General features: G+C 40.9%; 1 protein-coding gene across 1 annotated transcript in view; it reads left to right on the top strand.

Annotated features, from left to right (window-relative positions):
- Positions 1-498: 498 nt before the first annotated feature.
- Positions 499-19,743, top strand: part of ENPEP (glutamyl aminopeptidase) — a 90,344-nt gene continuing 71,099 nt past the window's right edge. Inside the window, exons 1-4 of the mRNA XM_006098041.3 lie at positions 499-593; positions 638-1,169; positions 15,003-15,144; positions 17,925-18,056. Coding sequence (XP_006098103.1) covers positions 506-593; positions 638-1,169; positions 15,003-15,144; positions 17,925-18,056 — 894 coding nt within the window. The 5' untranslated portion in view covers positions 499-505. The remainder of the gene's footprint in view (positions 594-637; positions 1,170-15,002; positions 15,145-17,924; positions 18,057-19,743) is intronic.

Here is a 19,743-nt window from a genome sequence, read left to right as displayed (position 1 = left end):
TGAAATTCAAGAAGCCCTTTGGTGAAGAGAGAGACCGTGAGCACAGCAGGAAGAAGGCAGAGACCCAGTGACAAAGGTTGAGTTTTTCTATGGCCAGCACACCCCTTTCCCAAATGTTCTCCAGAAAGCTGCTGACAGAGCTTTGGCAAAGGACCATCCTCCTGCTGGCTGATAAGCTAAGCCCTGTTTTATATTTAACTCCCTCCAGCGCCCGAGGGGTGGGGTGGGGGTGCACTGCTTATAAGGCAGCGGGGACAATTTCCTCGTCAGTCCTCTCCCTCCCGCTCAGCTCCTCTCCCACCCCGCCCCCTCCTCCGCATTCATCCTTGAGTGGCTGGGGGAAACGTGCAGGGAGAGAAGCCAGAGAGAGGTGTGGGGAAAGTGAAAACAGGCTGCCCAAACCAGGGCATTCCCCCCATTTCAAAAAAAAAAAAGGAAGTCTGCTGACGTCCGCCAGTTAGTTTTAACATCCTTTCGGGAGCAGCCTTTGTCTTTGGAAACAACAATGAACTTTGCGGAGGGAGACGACTCCAAGAGATACTGCATTAGAGGGAAACATGTGGCCATCATCTGCGCGGTGGTGGTGGGTGTAGGCTTGATCGTAGGACTCGCTGTTGGCTTGACCAGATCGTGTGAGGCTTGATCGTAGGACTCGCTGTTGGCTTGACCAGATCGTGTAACCCCGTGGAAAACGCCCCCACCCAGGGGCCTCCCACCCAGGGGCCTCCCACCTCGGGCCCTCCCCAGGACCAGGGGGTCTGCCCCGCCAGCGACGATGAGAGTGGGGGCTGGAAGAACTTCAGGCTCCCGGACTCCATCAGCCCGGTGCACTACGACCTGGAGGTGAAGCCGGTGCTAGAGCAGGACACGTACACGGGCACCGTGACCATCGCCATCAACGTGAGCGCGCCCACCCGGCACCTGTGGCTGCACCTCCGCGAGACCAAGATCAGCCGGCTCCCCGTGCTGCGCGGGCCCTCGGGGGCGGCGGTGGGAGTGCAGCGCTGCTTCGAGTACCGAAAGCAGGAGTACGTGGTGGTGGAGGCCGACACAGAGCTGGCCCCGACCGGCGACGAGTTCTACCGCCTGACCCTGGAGTTCGCCGGCCAGCTGAACGGCTCGCTCGTGGGCTTTTATAGGACGACCTACGTGGAGAACGGGCAGATCAAGTAAATATTAATGTTTGCTCTATGTCCCCTCGACGCACATGCTTGCTTTCCGTTTCTTTTTTTCTTTTTTCCCCGCTTTCCACTTTTTCATTCGTTTGTTGGTCTGCTGTGTATCCTGGACGTCCACGCTGCCTGTTTTTCTGGGAGGCACAAAGTCTTGCCCTGGGGTCTGTTCAGAATCATAACATTTGAAAGTTTTGAGTGAACTGCACAGAGTGTAAAAAAAAGAAAAATCAGTGTAAGGCTTTTGTTCCGTTGGAAAAACTATTATATGCTAAGCCGTGTCCTTTTTATTATTTTATTTCTGTTAAACCTCACTGGAGGATATTTTTTTCCCATTGATTTTGGAGGAATTGGAAGGGAGGGGGGAGAGAAGAGAGAGAAACATCGATGTGAGAGCCGCCACATTCACAAGTTGTCTCCTGCTCGTGCCCCAGTTGGGGAGGGGAACTCGAAACTCAGGTACCTGCTCTTGACCTAAATCGAACCCGCCACCCTTGTTCTCCGGCCGACGCTCTAATCACTGAGCCACGCCGCCCAGGGCCGGATCCTTAATATTTAGTAGAAACTAACTCAGATTTTTGAAATCCATGTATTTGGCAAATTTCACTGGCGATATTCGTGGGTCCCATGGCGATGATTTTTTAAACGGAACCTTTAAAATTTAAGTGAAAGTCAGTACATGTCAATTATAATTTTGACTATTTTACTAGAGAAAAGACATGGAAAGAGTATGTAAAATTTATGGAGTTGTCTTTTGTGACTCCATCTAGGAATGAAGGCAGGACTGTGTCCTTTATCTCATTTAGCCAGAATCATTTACAGATAAGCTTTCAATAAATACTGAGTCCACACATCAGTGGCAGCACATAGATACATCTTTGGACTTATTGCCCATGATGCAATATGCATGGGAATGCCTTATAAGCTTTTTGCAACATTAAAGATATATAATTAAGGACATAAAAACATTTTCTTCCCCACAGTCTTCCAAGTGTGTGTGTGTGTGTGTGTGTGTGTGTGTGTGTGTACACAACTTCATTTAAGATGTTACTTGCCTTGACAATCAATCAGAGGCTGCAACTAGAGTTGTATTAAAGGTATAAACTCAATGATCTTAAAAAACCTTCACACTGTGGGTGTGGCCCTTGTATCAAGGAGGAAGGCTACACCTGAAGTGTCACTGAACTTGAAACTGCTTTGACCTTTGCTTACTTAGATTCTGAACAGGTAAATGAGTAAGAAACTGTAGTATCACAGTTCAGAAATGTGAACCTGGGGCCAGCTCACTGTACATCCCTTTCCCATGTTGTTCTAAGTATCTTATAGGGCAAAGCGAACATTTTGCCCAAAATTCTTTCTGTTTGTCAGAGAGACCCAAGTAGTAAAATAAAATATTTAAATATCCCTATCTTACTGTGTAGTACGCTGATACATTGGGTAGAAATGCCAGTGTGAAGGAATCATGCTCCTATAGATGGTGTATCTTAATAGTAACCAAACAAACTTCTTTATTGTTTACATTTTTCTGTTTATAAAAATTACATATGTTGAATGCATAGAAAATTATTAAAAAGGAAAATCAAAAGAACCAATAAATACTTCCACTATTCATTGGTAACCCCATTAACATATTAATGTAATTCTAATATTTTTCTAGGCGATCAAAATGGCAATCCACCTATATACCTTTTTAACTTATTATAAGCATTTCTTATTCATTCTTAAATATTTTTAAGAGTCAGATTTTTAAAATGGTACAATACTCCCCTGCACGAATGCACTATTTTTTAAAAACCAATTCCCTGATGCACATTTGAGTTGTTTCCAGAATTTTATTACTATAAAAAGGTCAGAAAAGAACATAGTATAAATACACATTGCCACAGAAAACTTGGAAGACAGGAAACATTTTATAGGAAAATATAAAAATCCATTTATAAGTCCATCGCTCAAGTATAGTCATTGTTAATATTTAGGCAAATATTCTTTTAGCATTTTTTTCTGGACACATAAACATGGCATTATTATGCTGTGCACAGCATTATGCAATAGCCTTTAGGATATATCAACACTTTAACAAGTCATTTGCTATTCTTTCATATGATTTAATGGATACATGGTAGTTCATTGTATGAATATAATTTATTCAATTGTTCCATTAAGCCTGAGCATTTAAGTTGCTCCTATGTTTTACCTAGAAACACCTATAAAAATGTAATGAACATCTCTATAATAATGTATAACATTTTCTAAGATTTCTTTAGGAAAATGGTCCAAACTACATATGTATAAATGCATGCACATGTGTATTTATACATATATATACTAGTACACACATATATACGACGCACATATATATGGCACATATGTATTTATGTGTGTCTCCAAACCAACTTTCAAAAAGTATGTCCCAAATTACATTTCCACCAACAATGCATGAAAATACCTACTTTTCTGAGCCACACTAACAGTAACATAATTTTTTAAAGTGTTTGCACTTTGGTGGAGGAAAAGGCATACTATTTCACCTTCAAGAGATACTAAAAATTCTTTAGTATAAATTGAGTCAAAGCTTTAAAATTACTACTTCTCAGACTTTAAAACTGCTTCCTAGGTTGTGAAAAGAATAGAAACTTCATCCAATTAAAGCCATCAAAATATTTCATAAAAATTCTATACATTATAGGAAGGCCAAAAAAATATGAAACAAGGTTCCATTAATAAATTTCTGTTACATATTTCATAAATTAAAAAGACACACACTGTGGATAGAGAGTTGCCCTGCGGACTGAGAGGTCCCGGGTTCAATTCTGATCAGGGGCACATGCCTGGGTTGCGGGCTCGATCCCCAGTAGGGGGTGTGCGGGAGGCAGCTGATCAATGATTCTCATCGTTGGTATTTCTCTCCCTTCCTCTCTGAAATCAATATAAATATATTTAAGAAAACCACACACTGTAGACTAAAATATATATTACTTACTCTGATTCTTTGGATTATTTTACCGCACCAGTTAATTTTACCATAAAATATATGTGTGAGAGCTGACATTCGGAAACTCAGTTGTATTAATTGTTGGGCAGCAAACACCATGCTGTCGCAAGATTGGTGAGGAAGGCCTGTGCTGCTAGGTTCTCAGGGAAGATTGGTCTTCCCGAGTTTGTTTTCATTGGTAGCTTTTGAGGCTCTCATATTACACAGGATGCTGCCAGTTGTGCACTGCATACACGCTTTGGAATAGCCCTGGCACATACTCAATAACTTCATTTAGGCTCAATGGGATACTTTTGGTTTGGCTTGTTAGGAAATATCTCAGACATATGAGAAAAAATGCATTTCTTTTAAGCCTTTGGACAATGCAGGCCTCTGGGGGTTCCCATCACTGTCCATATAAGGATGGCAAGAGTGAATTCATTGGAGCAACACCATGCCTTCACATTATAGACTGAGCTTTGTCATATTCGAAGCTCCTGCAATTTAAAGCACCACTATAGTAATACACTTTATGCAATCAAAATCATATTCTCTGACTTTTTTGCCTTAATGTAAAATTTAACTCCAGGATTGAGTATTAGCAGTTTGGGATATTATTGTTGCAGCCATAATGCAAACTAAACATGAATGAACTCAGTAGCTTCTTTCCCTCAAAATGCTAAGGTAAAGGAGAGGTGTAGAAGAAGGGCGAGCCAGCTTAGAGTTCCGTATGTCAAGCTGTCACCTTGCTGGGGACAGACTTGTAGTGAGGCTTAGTAGGAGAAGAGCGTGTGGAAAATTTAAAAGTCACTTTTCCTACTACTCTCTTAAGGTCTGAGAAAAAAACACTTAAAAAGGATTGAAACTTTTGAAATATTTCCCTGCCCACACCACCCGAACCCGCGCACTCTTTTCAGTTGTTCTTTTCCCAGAGTCCTCTCTACTCAAATCTCCAAGTATATAACAATATTTTTTTTTCACTCCCAAGTTGAGCATTTCTTTCTCGGCATTTAAACTAATCTTACACAGCATTTCCCAAAGTGTGTCGCACAGAACTGCATGGGATAGCAATAGATTTTGCCAGGACAAAAGTAGGGGAGGGATACTGTGGCCAAATTAGTTTGGGCAATAATATTAAATACAATAGGATTTCTTGTGTGTTTTTTAATGGTGAGACTTTTCAGGGACTTTCCTCTGACAGTGTCCATATGAATTTCCAGAGACTGCCACAGTGTAGTTTCCCTACCTTATGTGACTGGACTCTTCTGTGGGTCTCTGAGAATAAGCCAAGTCTCTCTTGTTCACTGTCTGGCACACACTGAACACTCAAATATTATTGGATGAATATATGGAAGCAGTTCACACCGGCTTCTCCACTCCTAATGTCCTCTGGCACCAGCGGGGCCAGGCCACATGGCTACGCCCCTTTCCCATGAAGGAGTCCAGCTTCCACCAATGACATCTCTACCTTCCAAATCAGGGCGGAGAACTTCCCTTGTTTCTTTTCTGCCCATCTTGTTGAAGGGAAGTAGGAACATGGTCTTTATGCTTTAAGGACTGAGATGATTGGAACTGATAGAAATTACAAGAATTTAAAAGGAGGACAGATGGTTTCCAGTTTGAGTTTTCTGGATTGTCTACATTGGTAGGATTGACACTGACTTTTAAAAAAAATATATATTTTATTGATTTTTTTACAGAGAGGAAGGGAGAGGGATAGAGAGTTAGAAACATCGATGAGAAACACCAATTCAGCTGCCTCTTGCACGCCCCCTACTGGGGATGTGCCCCCAACCCAGGTACATGCCCTTGACCGGAATTGAACCTGGGACCCTTGAGTCCGCAGGCCGATGCTCTATCCGCTGAGCCAAACCAGCTAGGGCATGACACTGACTTTAACAGTATGGTGGGATTTTAATAGGCAAACTGAGAAGGTAAAAGCAAGTAAAAAGGAAAGGCACCAAGTCAGAAGAGCAGAGTGGGGAGAAAATTAGTTTGTGAGAGAGGTTTATAGGAAGAGGTTAGCCAGAGATAACCCTGGAAAACCCACGAGAAAGAAAAGGAAGGATAGTGGATGAAAGGCATTATGCAGGAAAAATTAACTGGTCACCATTTGGAAGTGGATGGTGAAGGAAAGAGCCAAATCCATACATGGGTATATGGGAGACAGTGCAATGACCCAGGAAAGAGATGAAGATCAGGTAGGACAGTGGCTTCAAGATAGACAGAAGATGACACAATGGAGAAGGCAGTTTGGAGGAAAGGAATCAGGATTTGCAAACTGACTATCAGAGGGTTAAGGTAAACTTATGGGCCTAGGATGTCCCAGATACCTGATCTGAGTAACAGCCACACATTAATTAGAAGTAGAAGAGAAGAACCAGATTGAGAAGGGAAGGTCTTAAGTTCAGTGTCAGATGTGTTGAATGCCTGTCAGACATCTAGGAAGAGGTCTAGGAGGCATTTGGATAAATAAATCTGCAGCACAAGGTGAAGGCTTGTGATAAAGATTTAGGAGTTAAGTGGAAATATGGTAAAAAAGGAAATCAGTGGGATGGTCTTAGGTCAGTGTTTTTGGTACATTCCCACATGCGTGGATGTGTATGTCAGTTTATTCATTATATTCTTAGATTGCTATGTTGAGCTATCAGTATATCCATTATCAATGAAGAATTGATTTTTTTTGGGTCTTGTTTACTTGTTGCAAGAAGCTTAGTAATTTATTTTAGGAGCAATGAAACAAAAAAGATTTTACTTGGCCTTGCACGTCTTCTACATAGGGAAAGATAATTGGAAGATAAAGGTAACTAATTAATGGTTGCATTCAAACCACCAAAAGCATGTTGGAATCTGAATAAGCGGGATGGGCTGTCTTGCACTGATCAACTTCCCTTCTTACATGTGGAACACTCGCTTTGGTCTGCACTGACACGTAGCAACCGTGGCTGCCCCACTTGTGTCAGAAGCCTTTTGTTTAAGGTTTTTACCTAGACCAGTGATGGCGAACCTATGACATGCGTGTCAGAGGTGACACGCAAACTCATTTTTTTGGTTGTTTTTTCTTTGTTAAATGGCATTTAAATATATAAAATAAATATCAAAAATATAAGTCTTTGTTTTACTATGGTTGCAAATATCAGAAAAGTTCTATATGTGACACGGCACCAGAGTTAAGTTAGGGTTTTTCAAAATGCTGACACGCCGAGCTCAAAAGGTTCGCCATCACTGACCTAGACCTCGCTATTTATTTTGCTGGATTAAGTCATCAAATTGCTGAATATAGCCTGAGAGTCTTCCTTGGAAATAGTCTGCCAGATGACTTATGGGATAGTAGTGTGTGTTTTTTAAAATTTTTAAAAGTTGATTCAGAGTGAATTGCATCATCTCCTCCTCTCTCCTCCGCTTTCTCTAAAGTCACGTTGATGTGACTTACTCAGAGAAGTCAGAGGGGTGTTCTTCCCTTTTATAAATTAATAAGCTACATAGAATTATATTTTGAATGTGCTGGGCCTCGAAAGGGGCTTATTAACATAGCATAGCGAGGCCCCCATGGGAAAGTGGTTTACCTCAGCGCCTGTGCCTGGCACGGTAATTATCCAGAACAGACCCAGCAGTCACTTATGAACATACTGTGCTATTAGCCTGGCTTTCCACATTAATTTGCAACACAATTCAGCTGATTTTAAAAAGGAAGGTTTAATCACTGAATAAAACCTCCCCAAAGAAGTTGTCGTCTAAAACTGTTTTGTACTGCTCTCTCATATGCCTCCTTTTCAAATTTGCATATATATACAAAACTTTAGTAACTTTGGATGGAATTAACATATATATAATTGATTTCAGAGAGGAAGGGAGAGGGAGAGAGAGATAGAAACATCAATGTTGAGAGAGAGTCATTGATTGGCTGCCTCCTGCACAGCCCACAACCCAGGCATGTGCCCTGACTAGGAATCGAACTGTGACTTACTGGTTCATAGGTTAACACCAAGCCATGCCAGCCAGGTGAATTTAACATATTTAAATAGGAGCTTTTGAGTCATACAGGAGTTCATAAGAAAAAATGTTATTAAAAAATTCGTTATATCACCTATAGTATTTACACACAAATTAAAAAAAAATTGTTCCAGTACAGATATTTGTGTCTGAATGAATTTTGAAGTCTGTTGGTGTGGAAGGTGCTACATCATAAAGCAGAGCCAGGCTCACCTAAGCCTGGACCTACGATGGCAGCCTGGTTGGGACTCTGCTTCCTGATTTCGGGTTGGTTACAGGCCTTTACTTTGGGAGCACTCTGTGCAAAGCTGTTTTGGGGGCCTAGGCATCTGGTGTGGTCACAGGATGGAAGGATCTTAACCAATCGAGTGGAGCCTACATGGTCTGAATACTGGATTCACAGTATTGTCAATCTTAGAATGTCCTTTTTTTGTAAGATATGTGAATGAACTGTTGGTGTCTCATTTGGGACTTTTTCTTTTGGTTGATTAAAGTTGCATATGCTATGTGAGAAAGGAAAGAAAGAAAAGAAAAGAAAGAAAGAAGAGAAAGAGAGAGAGAGAGAGAGAGAGAGAGAGAGAGAGAGAGAGAGAGAAAGAGAGAGAGAGAGAGAGAGAGAGAGAGAAGGAAAGAAAAGAAGCATAGCTAGCTTTCCAGAATTTAAGAAAATAGAATGAGGTGTATCCTATCCCATTATGCAAATTTTAAGAGAGTTTCAAATATCACTACACATGACCTAGCCCTCTGTCTCCTCCCAGCCCTAGGAAGAGGCCTGATGTGCTTTGGTAACCAGCTTTCATAGATGAGGGCACCGAGAATGGTAGGTTTTGTAATTTGTGCAAGTACACATTAGGGGCTAAAGACTGATTAGAATCTAGGAAGTTTTACTCTTAGAAGAGAATTTCCCCCATAAAGTCATATTGGTTCTACAATTTAGAAATAACAGGGTACATTTTATAACTCTTCTTGGTAATTCGTGTCACTTGGCCTACACCAATGTACGTCCAGATTACTGTAGCTGCGTGATTAACATTCACTGACAGGACCAGCAAACACACCACACAGAGACATTTCCGACACTGTTCGGTTCATTTTTAAAGTACAGGATCTCTGAGTTTTCAAGCACAACCTCTTTTAAAGAGAGATGGGGAAAGGATTGAAAATTCTTCGCTTTCTTGGGCCCTGAGGCATAGAGCTGAGACTGGTAAAATGGTTGAAAACCTACCCCGTGGCTATTACTTAGGAACATGTAATTCAACACCCGCTTCACCCTCACCTTCCACACACAGAGGCATGTACACACACACACACACACACACACACACACACACACACACACACACTTATATTCCCAAAGGTGAGACTAAGCTGCAACATCCTTGCAGAGTGACTTTTGTTTTTCCTCTGCCTCTGGAAGAAATCAGAAGCCAGAAGAATTCAGAAGAAAGGGGCAGCTGACAAAACATGGGATTGGAGCTTGGTTCAGCTGACTAGAAAACCTTAGTACCCCAGCAAGGTGTACAGGTTTCTTTAATCCTGGTGTATTTGCAATTTGCTGCAATCTGCACGGTGTTAGAAATTTCAATGCTCTAGTTAAATTATGATCATGGAAATTCATCAGTAATTACTTATTGAAGAATAAATTCTTGGCTGAGACTTTTTTGAGTAACTTTTTATTTTGAAATAATTTCAAACTTACAGAAAAGTTACATAAATAGTACAATGAACTCCTAGAAACACTTTACCCAGACTCACCAATGGTTTACATTTTGTCCTAGTTCCTCTCTCTCCCTTCCCCCTTCAATGTCTCTCTCTCTCTCTCTCTCTCTCTCTCTCTCTCTCTCTCTCTCTCTCTCATATTGAAACACTGTTTCCCTTTATCTCAGCATTCAGTATATATTTCTTAAGTACATTCAGTATATATTTCTTCAGTACATGTTCTCCAACAACCACAATGCAGTTATCAAAACCAGGAAATTTAATATTGATATAATATAATTACCTAATCCACAGTCATAATTAAACTTCATCATTTAAGCACAAAATGTCCTTTTGAGCTACTTTTTCACAGTCCAGATTCATTATTGCTTTTAGTGTCATTCCTCTTTAGACTCCTTTAAACTGAACAGTCCCTTGATCTTTCTTTGTCTTTCACAACCTGATATATATATACATATATATACACGTGAAATTCATGCACGGAGAATGGGGGGAGTTCCCTCAGCCCAGCCTGCACCCTTCCCAATCCAGGACCCCTCGGGGGATGTCCAACTGCTGGTTTAGGCCCAATCCCGGGGATTGTGCCTAAACCAGCAGTCAGACATCCCTCTCACAATCCAGAACCACTGGCTCCCAACTGCTCACTTGCCTGCCGGCCTGCTTGTCCCTCACTGCCCCCAACTGCCCCTCCTGCTGGCCTGGTTGCCCCACACAGCCTGCTGTTCAGTCGTTTGGTTGTCCCTCACTAACCCCGCTGCTGGCCTTGTCGCCCCACACAGCCTGATGTCTGGTCGTTGGTCTGGTTGTTTCGGTCATGATGGCCCCTGGCTTTTCATGTATTAGGATATATATATATATATATATATATATATATATATATATATATAAATATATTTAAATATATTTTATTGATATTTTACAGAGAGGAAAGGAGAGGGAGAGAGAGTTAGAAACATAGATGAGAGAGAAACATTGATCAGCTGCCTCCTGCATGCCCCCCACTGGGGATGTGCCCGCAACCAAGGTACATGCCCTTGACTAGAATCGAACCTGGGACCCTTCAGTCCTCAGGCTGACGCTCTATCCACTGAGCCAAACTGGTCAAGGCTGTTTTGTTTTTTTGGTTAATTTTTAGAGAGGGTGAAAGGGAGGGGGAGAGATAGAGAGAAACATCTATGTGAGAGAGACACATAGATTGGTTGCCTTCTGCAAGCGCCCTGACAGGGGGCTGGGCAGTGCATAGAGCCTAAAACCTAGGTACATGCTCTTGACCAGACTCAAACCCATGACCCTTCAGTCTGCGACCCAACACTGTATCCACTGAGCCAAACCAGCTAGGGTTATTCATTCATTTTTATCAGAGTAAGGATTCATGGATTTTTATTTTATTCAATGAGTTATAATTCCATCGTTTATTTTGATGTTCCAACTCCCCCAGATTTGGCTAGTGGTAGTCCCCTCAAGCAGACTCCTGTGTCTTTGTTACTTGTTCCCATGATTCTTTGAGAACTTCCTTACTTTTTGGCACACTAAGATGCTCCAGGATTATCTTGGACTTTTCCTGACCCCGCACTGGAATCAGCCATTTCTCTAAGGAGTTCTGGTTCCTTTGAGTGGAGAGTGATATTTAAAAATGATCATCTGGGAATTACCATATTTTTCTGTGTATAAGACACTATTTTTTTCTAAAATCGTTAGACTGAAAATCGAGGGACATCTTATACACGAAGTCAGCCGAAGAAGGAGCTGAGTGGGTGCATAGCTGCCCATACCTTGTCAAACAGGCTTCCTCCAATCATGAGCCTTATTGTTATTGATGTCAGCTGATGCCATAATTGGAGGTGGAGGTGGAGGTGGAGAGTGTGTAGATGCAACAGGGACCCGAGCTTTCTGAGCCCATAAAGATGTCAAAAAATAGGAAGATAAATATCAGTAAGCAATTGTCTTACTCTGCAAAATTCAAACTGAATGTAATCAGCTATGCAAAAGAGCATGGAAATAGAGCTACAGAGAGACAATTTGGACCTCCTCCCACTGAGTATATGATCAGACAGTGGAGAAAACAGGAAGAACAACTCCTTAAGATGCCAAAAAAGAAGAAGGCCTTAAGAGGAAAACCAGCAAAATATTTAAAATATTGATTTCTTAATTTTGGTTTGGAAAAGTGGGGGGCGTCTTATACACGGGGACATCTTATACATGGAAAAATACGGTAATTGTGTTGATTGCTACATGCTTGTCATTCCATCCAGTCCTACTCAGCAGACAAAGCTAGGAAACATATGTCTCTGTGTATTTTTATATCTATCTACTTTATCTAGATAAAAATCTTTGAATTTATCCCAAGCCTGCATTTATATATTCTAAACTTCCCCCTTTACAAATTTAGAATTCTAAATTTGGATATCAAGGATATATTCTAAACTTCCCCCTTTACAAATTTAGAATTCTCGCCGAAACCGGTTTGGCTCAGTGGATAGAGCCTCGGCCTGCGGACTGGGAGGTCCCGGGTTCGATTCTGGTCAAGGGCATGTACCTGGGTTGCGGGCACATCCCCAGTGGGGGATGTGCAGGAGGCAGCTGATTGATGATTCTCTCTCATCGATGTTTCTGACTCTCTATCTCTCTCCCTTCCTCTCTGTAAAAAATCAATAAAATATAAAAAAAAAATTAGAATTCTCTTCCCCAATAGTGAGGAAGCTGCTTTCCATTACTTTTTTTTTATTGGCTCAAGCAAGCATATAGAGAAGGTTGTTCCTGAATTGCTAACCCACACCCTGCAACAACACAAAACTACTTACTAGAGCTCAATATTGATTTACAGCTATTTTTAGAGAAATTTGTATACATCAAATGCACAAATCAAATAGGCACAATTCAATAAATTATGATCTTTGTTATCCACACTTCTATCAAGATAAAGATTTTTTTTCAATTGTCCCAGAAAGTTCCCTTCCTGATTCAACAGCCTCTCCAGACAGACACTTTTCTGGTTGTATTTCTTACATAGGTTAGTTTTCTTGGCTGAGTTTTTATCAAGTAATTTTTATATCCTGAGAAATTTTTTAAAAAAATTAAAAAATATTTTAATTTCTTATAGATGGATGTTGAGCTATGACATAGTATTTTTTAAAATATATTTTTATTGATTTCAGAGAGGAAGGGAGAGGGAGAGAGACAGAAACATCAGTGATGAGAGAGCATCATTGACTGGCTGCCTCTTGCACTCCCCCTACTGGGGATCGAGCCTGCAACTGGGGCACGTGCCTTTGACCAGAATCAAAACTGGGACCCTTCAGTCTGCAGGCCGATGCTCCATCCACTGAGCCAAACCAGCTAGGGTTAAGACATAGTAGTTTTAAAGTAAATTAATGTATATAATAATCCTTGCCCAGCCAGCATGGGTCAGTGGTTGAGCTTTGACCTATGAACCAGGAGGTCATTTCGATTCCCGGTCAGGGTATATGCCCAGGTTGTGGGCTCAACACTGGGGGGTGTGAGGTGTGCAGGGGGCAGCCAATCAATGATTCTCTCTCATCATTGATGTTTCTCTTTCTCTCTTGGTCTCCCTTCCTCTCTGAAATTAATAAGAATATATTTTTAAAAAATACACCCTTGTACCCAAATGAAATTCAAACCCTTACTGTGGTCTCTGCTCTTGAAACTCCTTTTCCCAGTCTCTCTGGTTCACTATACATCAGCCACACTGGACACCTTTCAGGTTCTCAACCACATTAAGTTATTTTCCACCTTAGAGGTTGTGCACCCTCTGCTAGAACACATTTTCCTTAATCTTCGCCTGTCTTGGTTTTTCCTCATCATTTAGATCTCAACAAACCATCACCTTCTCTAAGAGATTGTCCTTGACTACTATATTTAATGTTGCTCAACACTTTTCCCGAATCATTCTCTGTCACTCCCTGTTTTATTTTGTATAGAGCTCCCAACATGCTCCTAATTTATTTACTTATTCAGTTATCTATTTGTATATCTATTTATTTATTTTATTTATTGATTGTTATTTTCTCAGCACATAGAATAATGCCTAGCAAGTGTGTGTGTGTGTGTGTGTGTGTGTGTATTTGTTGGATGAATAAATGATCCAATAATTTAGCTTGGTAATCTTTGTGATATGCCTTCCTTAATCCCTGAGGATCTCAAAGAACAAAATATTTCCCTTACACAAATTATTAATGAATATAAGCCAACATTTTTGTCCTTTCTTTTATATTTTTTACTTTGCTTACTCTTCCCATCAGTAATACAATAATACTATCTTACTCTGATATGACCACACATAACAATTATATATTCATTGTTTTTTGTTCTTTTTTTGAGCCATTGCTCAGAAAAAGGACTTCCACTTTGAAGTGATGGAAACATTAAATGTAAAGCTTTTTGCTTACGTAAGCATATGCTAAGTTACAGCCATAAAAAATGCTCTTCTCAAAACGGGGCTTTAAACTTGGCCAAAGGTTGCTTCACCTGGCAGGTTACTCAGAGCCTTCCTTTGCAGGGAAATGAAACTGGGTTTCGTCCCTGGAGTAACATAAATAAGACAGAATGTGCCATTAGGGACAGGAGCTGGGACTCTGGAACATGCTCCTCTGTCTGTGAGGGAACACAGCTGCTCCCTCTCACAGGGGCAGTTCCGGACAAGCCCGGAGTTGGTTTTGTGATTATCTACTTCAGTGGTTCTCAACCTTCTGGCCCTTTAAATACAGTTCCTCATGTTGTGACCCAACCATAACATTATTTTCGTTGCTACTTCATAACTGTAATGTTGCTACTGTTATGAATCGTAATGTAAATATCTGATATGCAGGATGGTCTTAGGCGACCCCTGTGAAAGGGTCGTTCGACCGCCAAAGGGGTCGCGACCCACAGGTTGAGAACCGCTGATCTACTTGTTGTTCGACAACTCTGTGGTGAAGAGAGTGATAGCTCATAATTGGGTTTATTTTTGCTCATCCACAGTTCGCATATGTTTAATTATGGCACCAAAATACCTGAGTGGGGATGGAGACTCATTTTAAGAAATGTAACGGTTATAATTACACAGTTGATTATTTTCTGTAGGGATAGAAACAGAGGGGCTGTCAGAAGAGACAACATGGATTTTGTGTGTGTGTGTGTTTGTTTCCAAGGAGCATAGCAGCCACTGATCATGAACCAACAGATGCCAGGAAATCCTTCCCTTGTTTTGATGAGCCCAACAAAAAGGCAACTTATACAATATCTATCGTCCACCCCAAAGACTATCAGGCACTTTCAAATATGCCGGTGGAGGTGAGTATTTTTTTTAAATTGTTTGTTTATGAATATAGTTAGTTTAAAATATCAGGTAAGTTACCTGATTTGCTATGAAAGAACACTGCTGAATTCTAAAATTAAATGTGCTCTAGTGGCTTATTTAGAGGTGTCAGAATACATTTCCTTTGAATTCCTAGAAGTCTTTATCGCAGGAGATCACAGTCCAGTCAAAAAGCCACACTGGGTTTTCTAAGTTAGAGAGAATACAGCAGGCATACACCAGCTGGGCTCTGCTTTACTGAAAGACTGACAAATTAATGGCAAAATAAAGGAAGTGAAGACTGAAAAATGTTCCAGGGCCTCATCACTATTCTTGGTTTGTATTTGAATATAAATTCAGCTTTTAAAATAGAAATACTGCAAAATATCATCACTTAAATATTGGTGTGCAGAAGCCAATCCCAGAGAACAGCATACCCATAGATTTTCTGGTGAATTAGACCTGCTCTTTAAACGTTTAAAAAATAGGCTACAACAAGTTCTGTTTGTATAATCCACATATATAAAAGCCTAAGCGACCATTATGACTGGTAGCTATGATGATGCACTGACCACCAGGGGGCAGATGCTCCCACAGCCAACCTTCTGTGCCTGGCCAACCTCCCGTGGTCCCTCCCCCGGCAAGCTGGCTGGCCAACCTCCCGGCCCCGATCGGCCCAATCGGGAATGGGTGAGACAGGCCCCGATTGCCGGCCAGGCCGAGGGACCCCACCCATGCATGAAAACGTGCACCGGGCCTCTAGTTATAACATAAGATTCTTTCCTCTGTTCTTGCTCCTTATCCCCATAATGGGTAATGTAGTTAACCAAAATGTCATTACCTCAGCCCAGCTGGTGTGGCTCAGTGATTGAGCATCCACCCACGAACCAGAAGGTCACTGGTTCGATTTCTGGTCAGAGCACATGCCTGGGTTGCAGGGTTGATCCCCAGTAGGGGACATGCAGAAGGTAGCCAATTGATGTATCTATCTCATCGATGTTTCTATCTCTCTATCCCTCTCCCTTCCTCTCTCTCCAAAAAATCAATAAAAACATAGTAAAAAAGATAAAATATTATTACCTTAAAGTTGAGGTATATTATATCTTAAATGTTTGACATGTAAAAGGGTCAAGCTTGTCCTTAGATATAATTCTCACCTACTTAGTATCAAAAAGACAACCTGCCCAAATTATATTCCCCATCCTTCTTGTCCACTATTTGAAATATCACCACTGAAATTTATCCATCTTTATTATAAACTAGAGGCCTGGTGCACAAAATTCGTGCATGGGTAGAGTCCCTAGGGCTGGCCAGCAATTGGGGCCAATTGGGGCCTTCTGGCTGCCAGCTGGAGCCTTCCTTCATTCCACTCTGTCCCCTGGTGATCAATGCACATCATAGCAAGCAATCAAACTCCCAATCTCCCAGTCGAACTCCCAAGGGGACAATTTGCATACTAGCCTTTTATATATATAGATATTCCTCAAAAAAGCCACAAGAACAAACTAAAACAAACAAAATCTTAAGAGGATTAAAAAGTGAACTGCCACCAGCTATCTATGCCCCAGTTTGAATTAGTTTATCAACTTTTCTTCCAGTGTCAGGCACCTGAGTAATTGAGTTTTGATTGGAAAAGGAAAAGGACAGGATAAACTTAACATATGAGACTCCAATGCAGAAGACTGGATCAGAATAAAATGTTATTAGAATGTCTTGGCATGGGAGGTGGAAGGTGAAAGTGGGAGGAAAAAGAATGCCAACTTTGGTAACCTGCTGAAGACCTCCCCATGAGACCTTTAACTTTTGCAGAATATGCTTCTGGAAATCCTGGAAAGAAGAGACTATTCTGAATCATTAGGAGATCAAAACTAATGCCAGTAGGTTTTTATTGCAGAGCATATTACTTCCCTGGAGCTCCAATGCACATGTGTACACACACTTGCCTTGTGAACAACATATCAATTCTACTTCAGCCTCCTTTGCTTAATCCATTTTTAAAGCTTCTCACTGGCCTGTGACTTACTGTGTGGCTGAAGGGCATGTGGGAATGTTTAAACAGTGGGTAGCAGGAGTTGGGCAAGTATTCATAGCTGGAGTATTAGGACTGGTGATTGGCAGTGGGGGAAGCAAAGCTAGTATGGAGAGAAAACCAGACAGTTGGGATCAGTAGTTGCACCAAGCAATGGAATCCTTCTCTCTCCCCACAGTGGGGCTGTGACTTTAGTGACCATACCTTTGTTGTAGACAACCAGACATGGAAAAGAGAACCCAACATCCTGCTGTGCCTGGTACAGCTATTGCCCTCCTGCACATGTGCAAATCAGCAAATACCTTCTTAGTTCTTCCTCTGTGCAAGGCTTTGAACACTAGCCTTATCTTCTTTAAAGAATCACAGTATCTCCTCAATATTATGGTCAGTGGGGGAAAAAGGGGGACATATGAATACTTTCAACAATAAGGATTTTAAAAAATATTATGGTCAGGATTGTGTGCTTTATGTCGAAAGATAACTAACTCCTGTCCAGTTTATATCACAGTCAGAATTGTATTCCCTGAGAAGCTTTATACAGTGTATAGTTCAATCACTCTTTCACAGTAATGAAAATAAATAAATTTTCCTATAGCCTTTTCAACACTATTTTACCCCTAAAAAGAAATTTTACCCCTAAGCTTTGACAAAGGACTTCTGAGTAGAAAGTCAAGTTCGGAGCAATCATTTGTCCTTGTACATGATTGACCTTTTGATAGATAAAATGTTATCTTTTGTTTTCAACAGAAAGAAGAGTCAGTGGATGACAAATGGAAACGAACAATTTTCCAGAAGTCTGTCCCCATGAGCACTTACCTGGTGTGCTTTGCTGTGCATCAATTTCACCCCATAAAGAGAACATCAAAGAGGGGAATACCTGTGAGTCACATTATAGTTTTAAAAAAAATTATCACCTGTGCACTTGTAATTCATTTTCTATTTTTTTGAGTGTTTTTTTTTTTTTCACGTGACAGACTAGAAAAGTTACCCAGGTCTGCGAGATTGATGGTACCCTGAACATAGAAAAATGTAAACTAAAAGGATACGGCTGAAAAATAGACAAACACAACAGACATAGAAATGGGTAGCCTCAGTTTATTGCCCAGTTTAGTGAAATGGTTGAGTATCTGTGTTTGGATGGGGCCCCAGACGGTCCAGAGAGGGAGGAGGAAGCCAGAGGTAGGCCAAAATCCTTTGAGTGACGAGCAGTGAGAGGTTGTTGGGCCCATTTCTATAAGCATAAGTGTCAGTAAGCATTCTATTAAAGTGTAAGAAAGTATAAATACTAAGCTTATTTTTAATCAAGATAACTAATTCAATACATCTCTTTTAAAAAACCTAATACGTTTACCTAATCATTTTTCTCATTTTGGAGGCCCCCATTTTGCTTCTGTCCTAAAGACTAGGCCTATCATTCCACGTCTGTGCCTTTGTGCTACATAATAATATATATTCTCATAATTTTTGATATCATTTTATAAGGAAGAAGTTATCACCTCATTTTAAAGATGAGAGAATTGCCAAAACCGGTTTGGCTCAGTGGATAGAGCATCGGCCTGCGGACTGAAAGGTCCCAGGTTCGATTCCGGTCAAGGGCATGTACCTTGGTTACGGGCACATCCCCAGTAGGAGATGTGCAGGAGGCAGCTGATCGATGTTTCTCTCTCATCGATGTTTCTAACTCTCTATCTCTCTCCCTTCCTCTCTGTAAAAAATCAATAAAATATATTTAAAAAAAAATAAAGATGAGAGAATTAAAATTTAATAATTTTAAGTAATTTGTTCAAGATCACTGAATAGGCAAGTGGTGGAGACTCAAAATCCTCAAATCTTCCTCAAATACTGTGCCCTGCTATGCCTTCTGAAATATGATATTCTGAAAATATCTTTACCTCCCTGGCCATCACTTGAAGAAAGGAATGGATTTCTCTATTTACTGTAAAACTAGTTCCCAGGGAAATTTACCTTAATGCTAGTACAGTAGGGGTTGATACTGAGATATCCTAAACCTAGGTTTTCAGTATGCTGCCTATACTGTATCCAAATTATAGCAAATGGAGGAATATTCATTTCTCAAAGGGGTTGTCTACATCCAACTTTTGTCTTTCCTTTACCACATATGTTGCTATGATGCTCCCTTCAAAAATAGTAAAGAACACTCCCATTGGCTGAGAGATAATATTACTGTGTAGCTATACCAGCTGGGGGAGCCATTAGAGCCTGTATAAGTTAGTGAGCTGAGCTCTAATGATGGGTTTCACTATGTAAAGAATTTGGAAGGATGTAATGGAAAATCTAGTTTGGAAAAGGTCCCCAATTATCTTTTAAGTGGTAAATAGTTCTCTTTTTTTCTCTTTTTTTTTAAATTAAATCTTTATTGTTCAGATTATTACAGTTGTTCCATTTCCCCCCCCCCCCCATAGCTCCCCTCCACCCGGGTCCCACCCCACCCTCTGCTCTTACACCCCCCCACCAATGTTCTCATCCAAAGATATACGAATTTTGTCCTCTTCCCCCCCCCCCGAAAAGGGGCAACCCCTCCCTTTCGATGCCCGAATACGGTTCG

Source organism: Myotis lucifugus, unplaced genomic scaffold (genome assembly GCF_000147115.1).
Source record: "Myotis lucifugus unplaced genomic scaffold, Myoluc2.0 scaffold_217, whole genome shotgun sequence".
NCBI lineage: Eukaryota > Metazoa > Chordata > Mammalia > Chiroptera > Vespertilionidae > Myotis > Myotis lucifugus.
The sequence above is the reverse complement of the archived record's forward strand: the minus strand, read 5'-3'. Positions and strand labels throughout refer to the sequence as shown.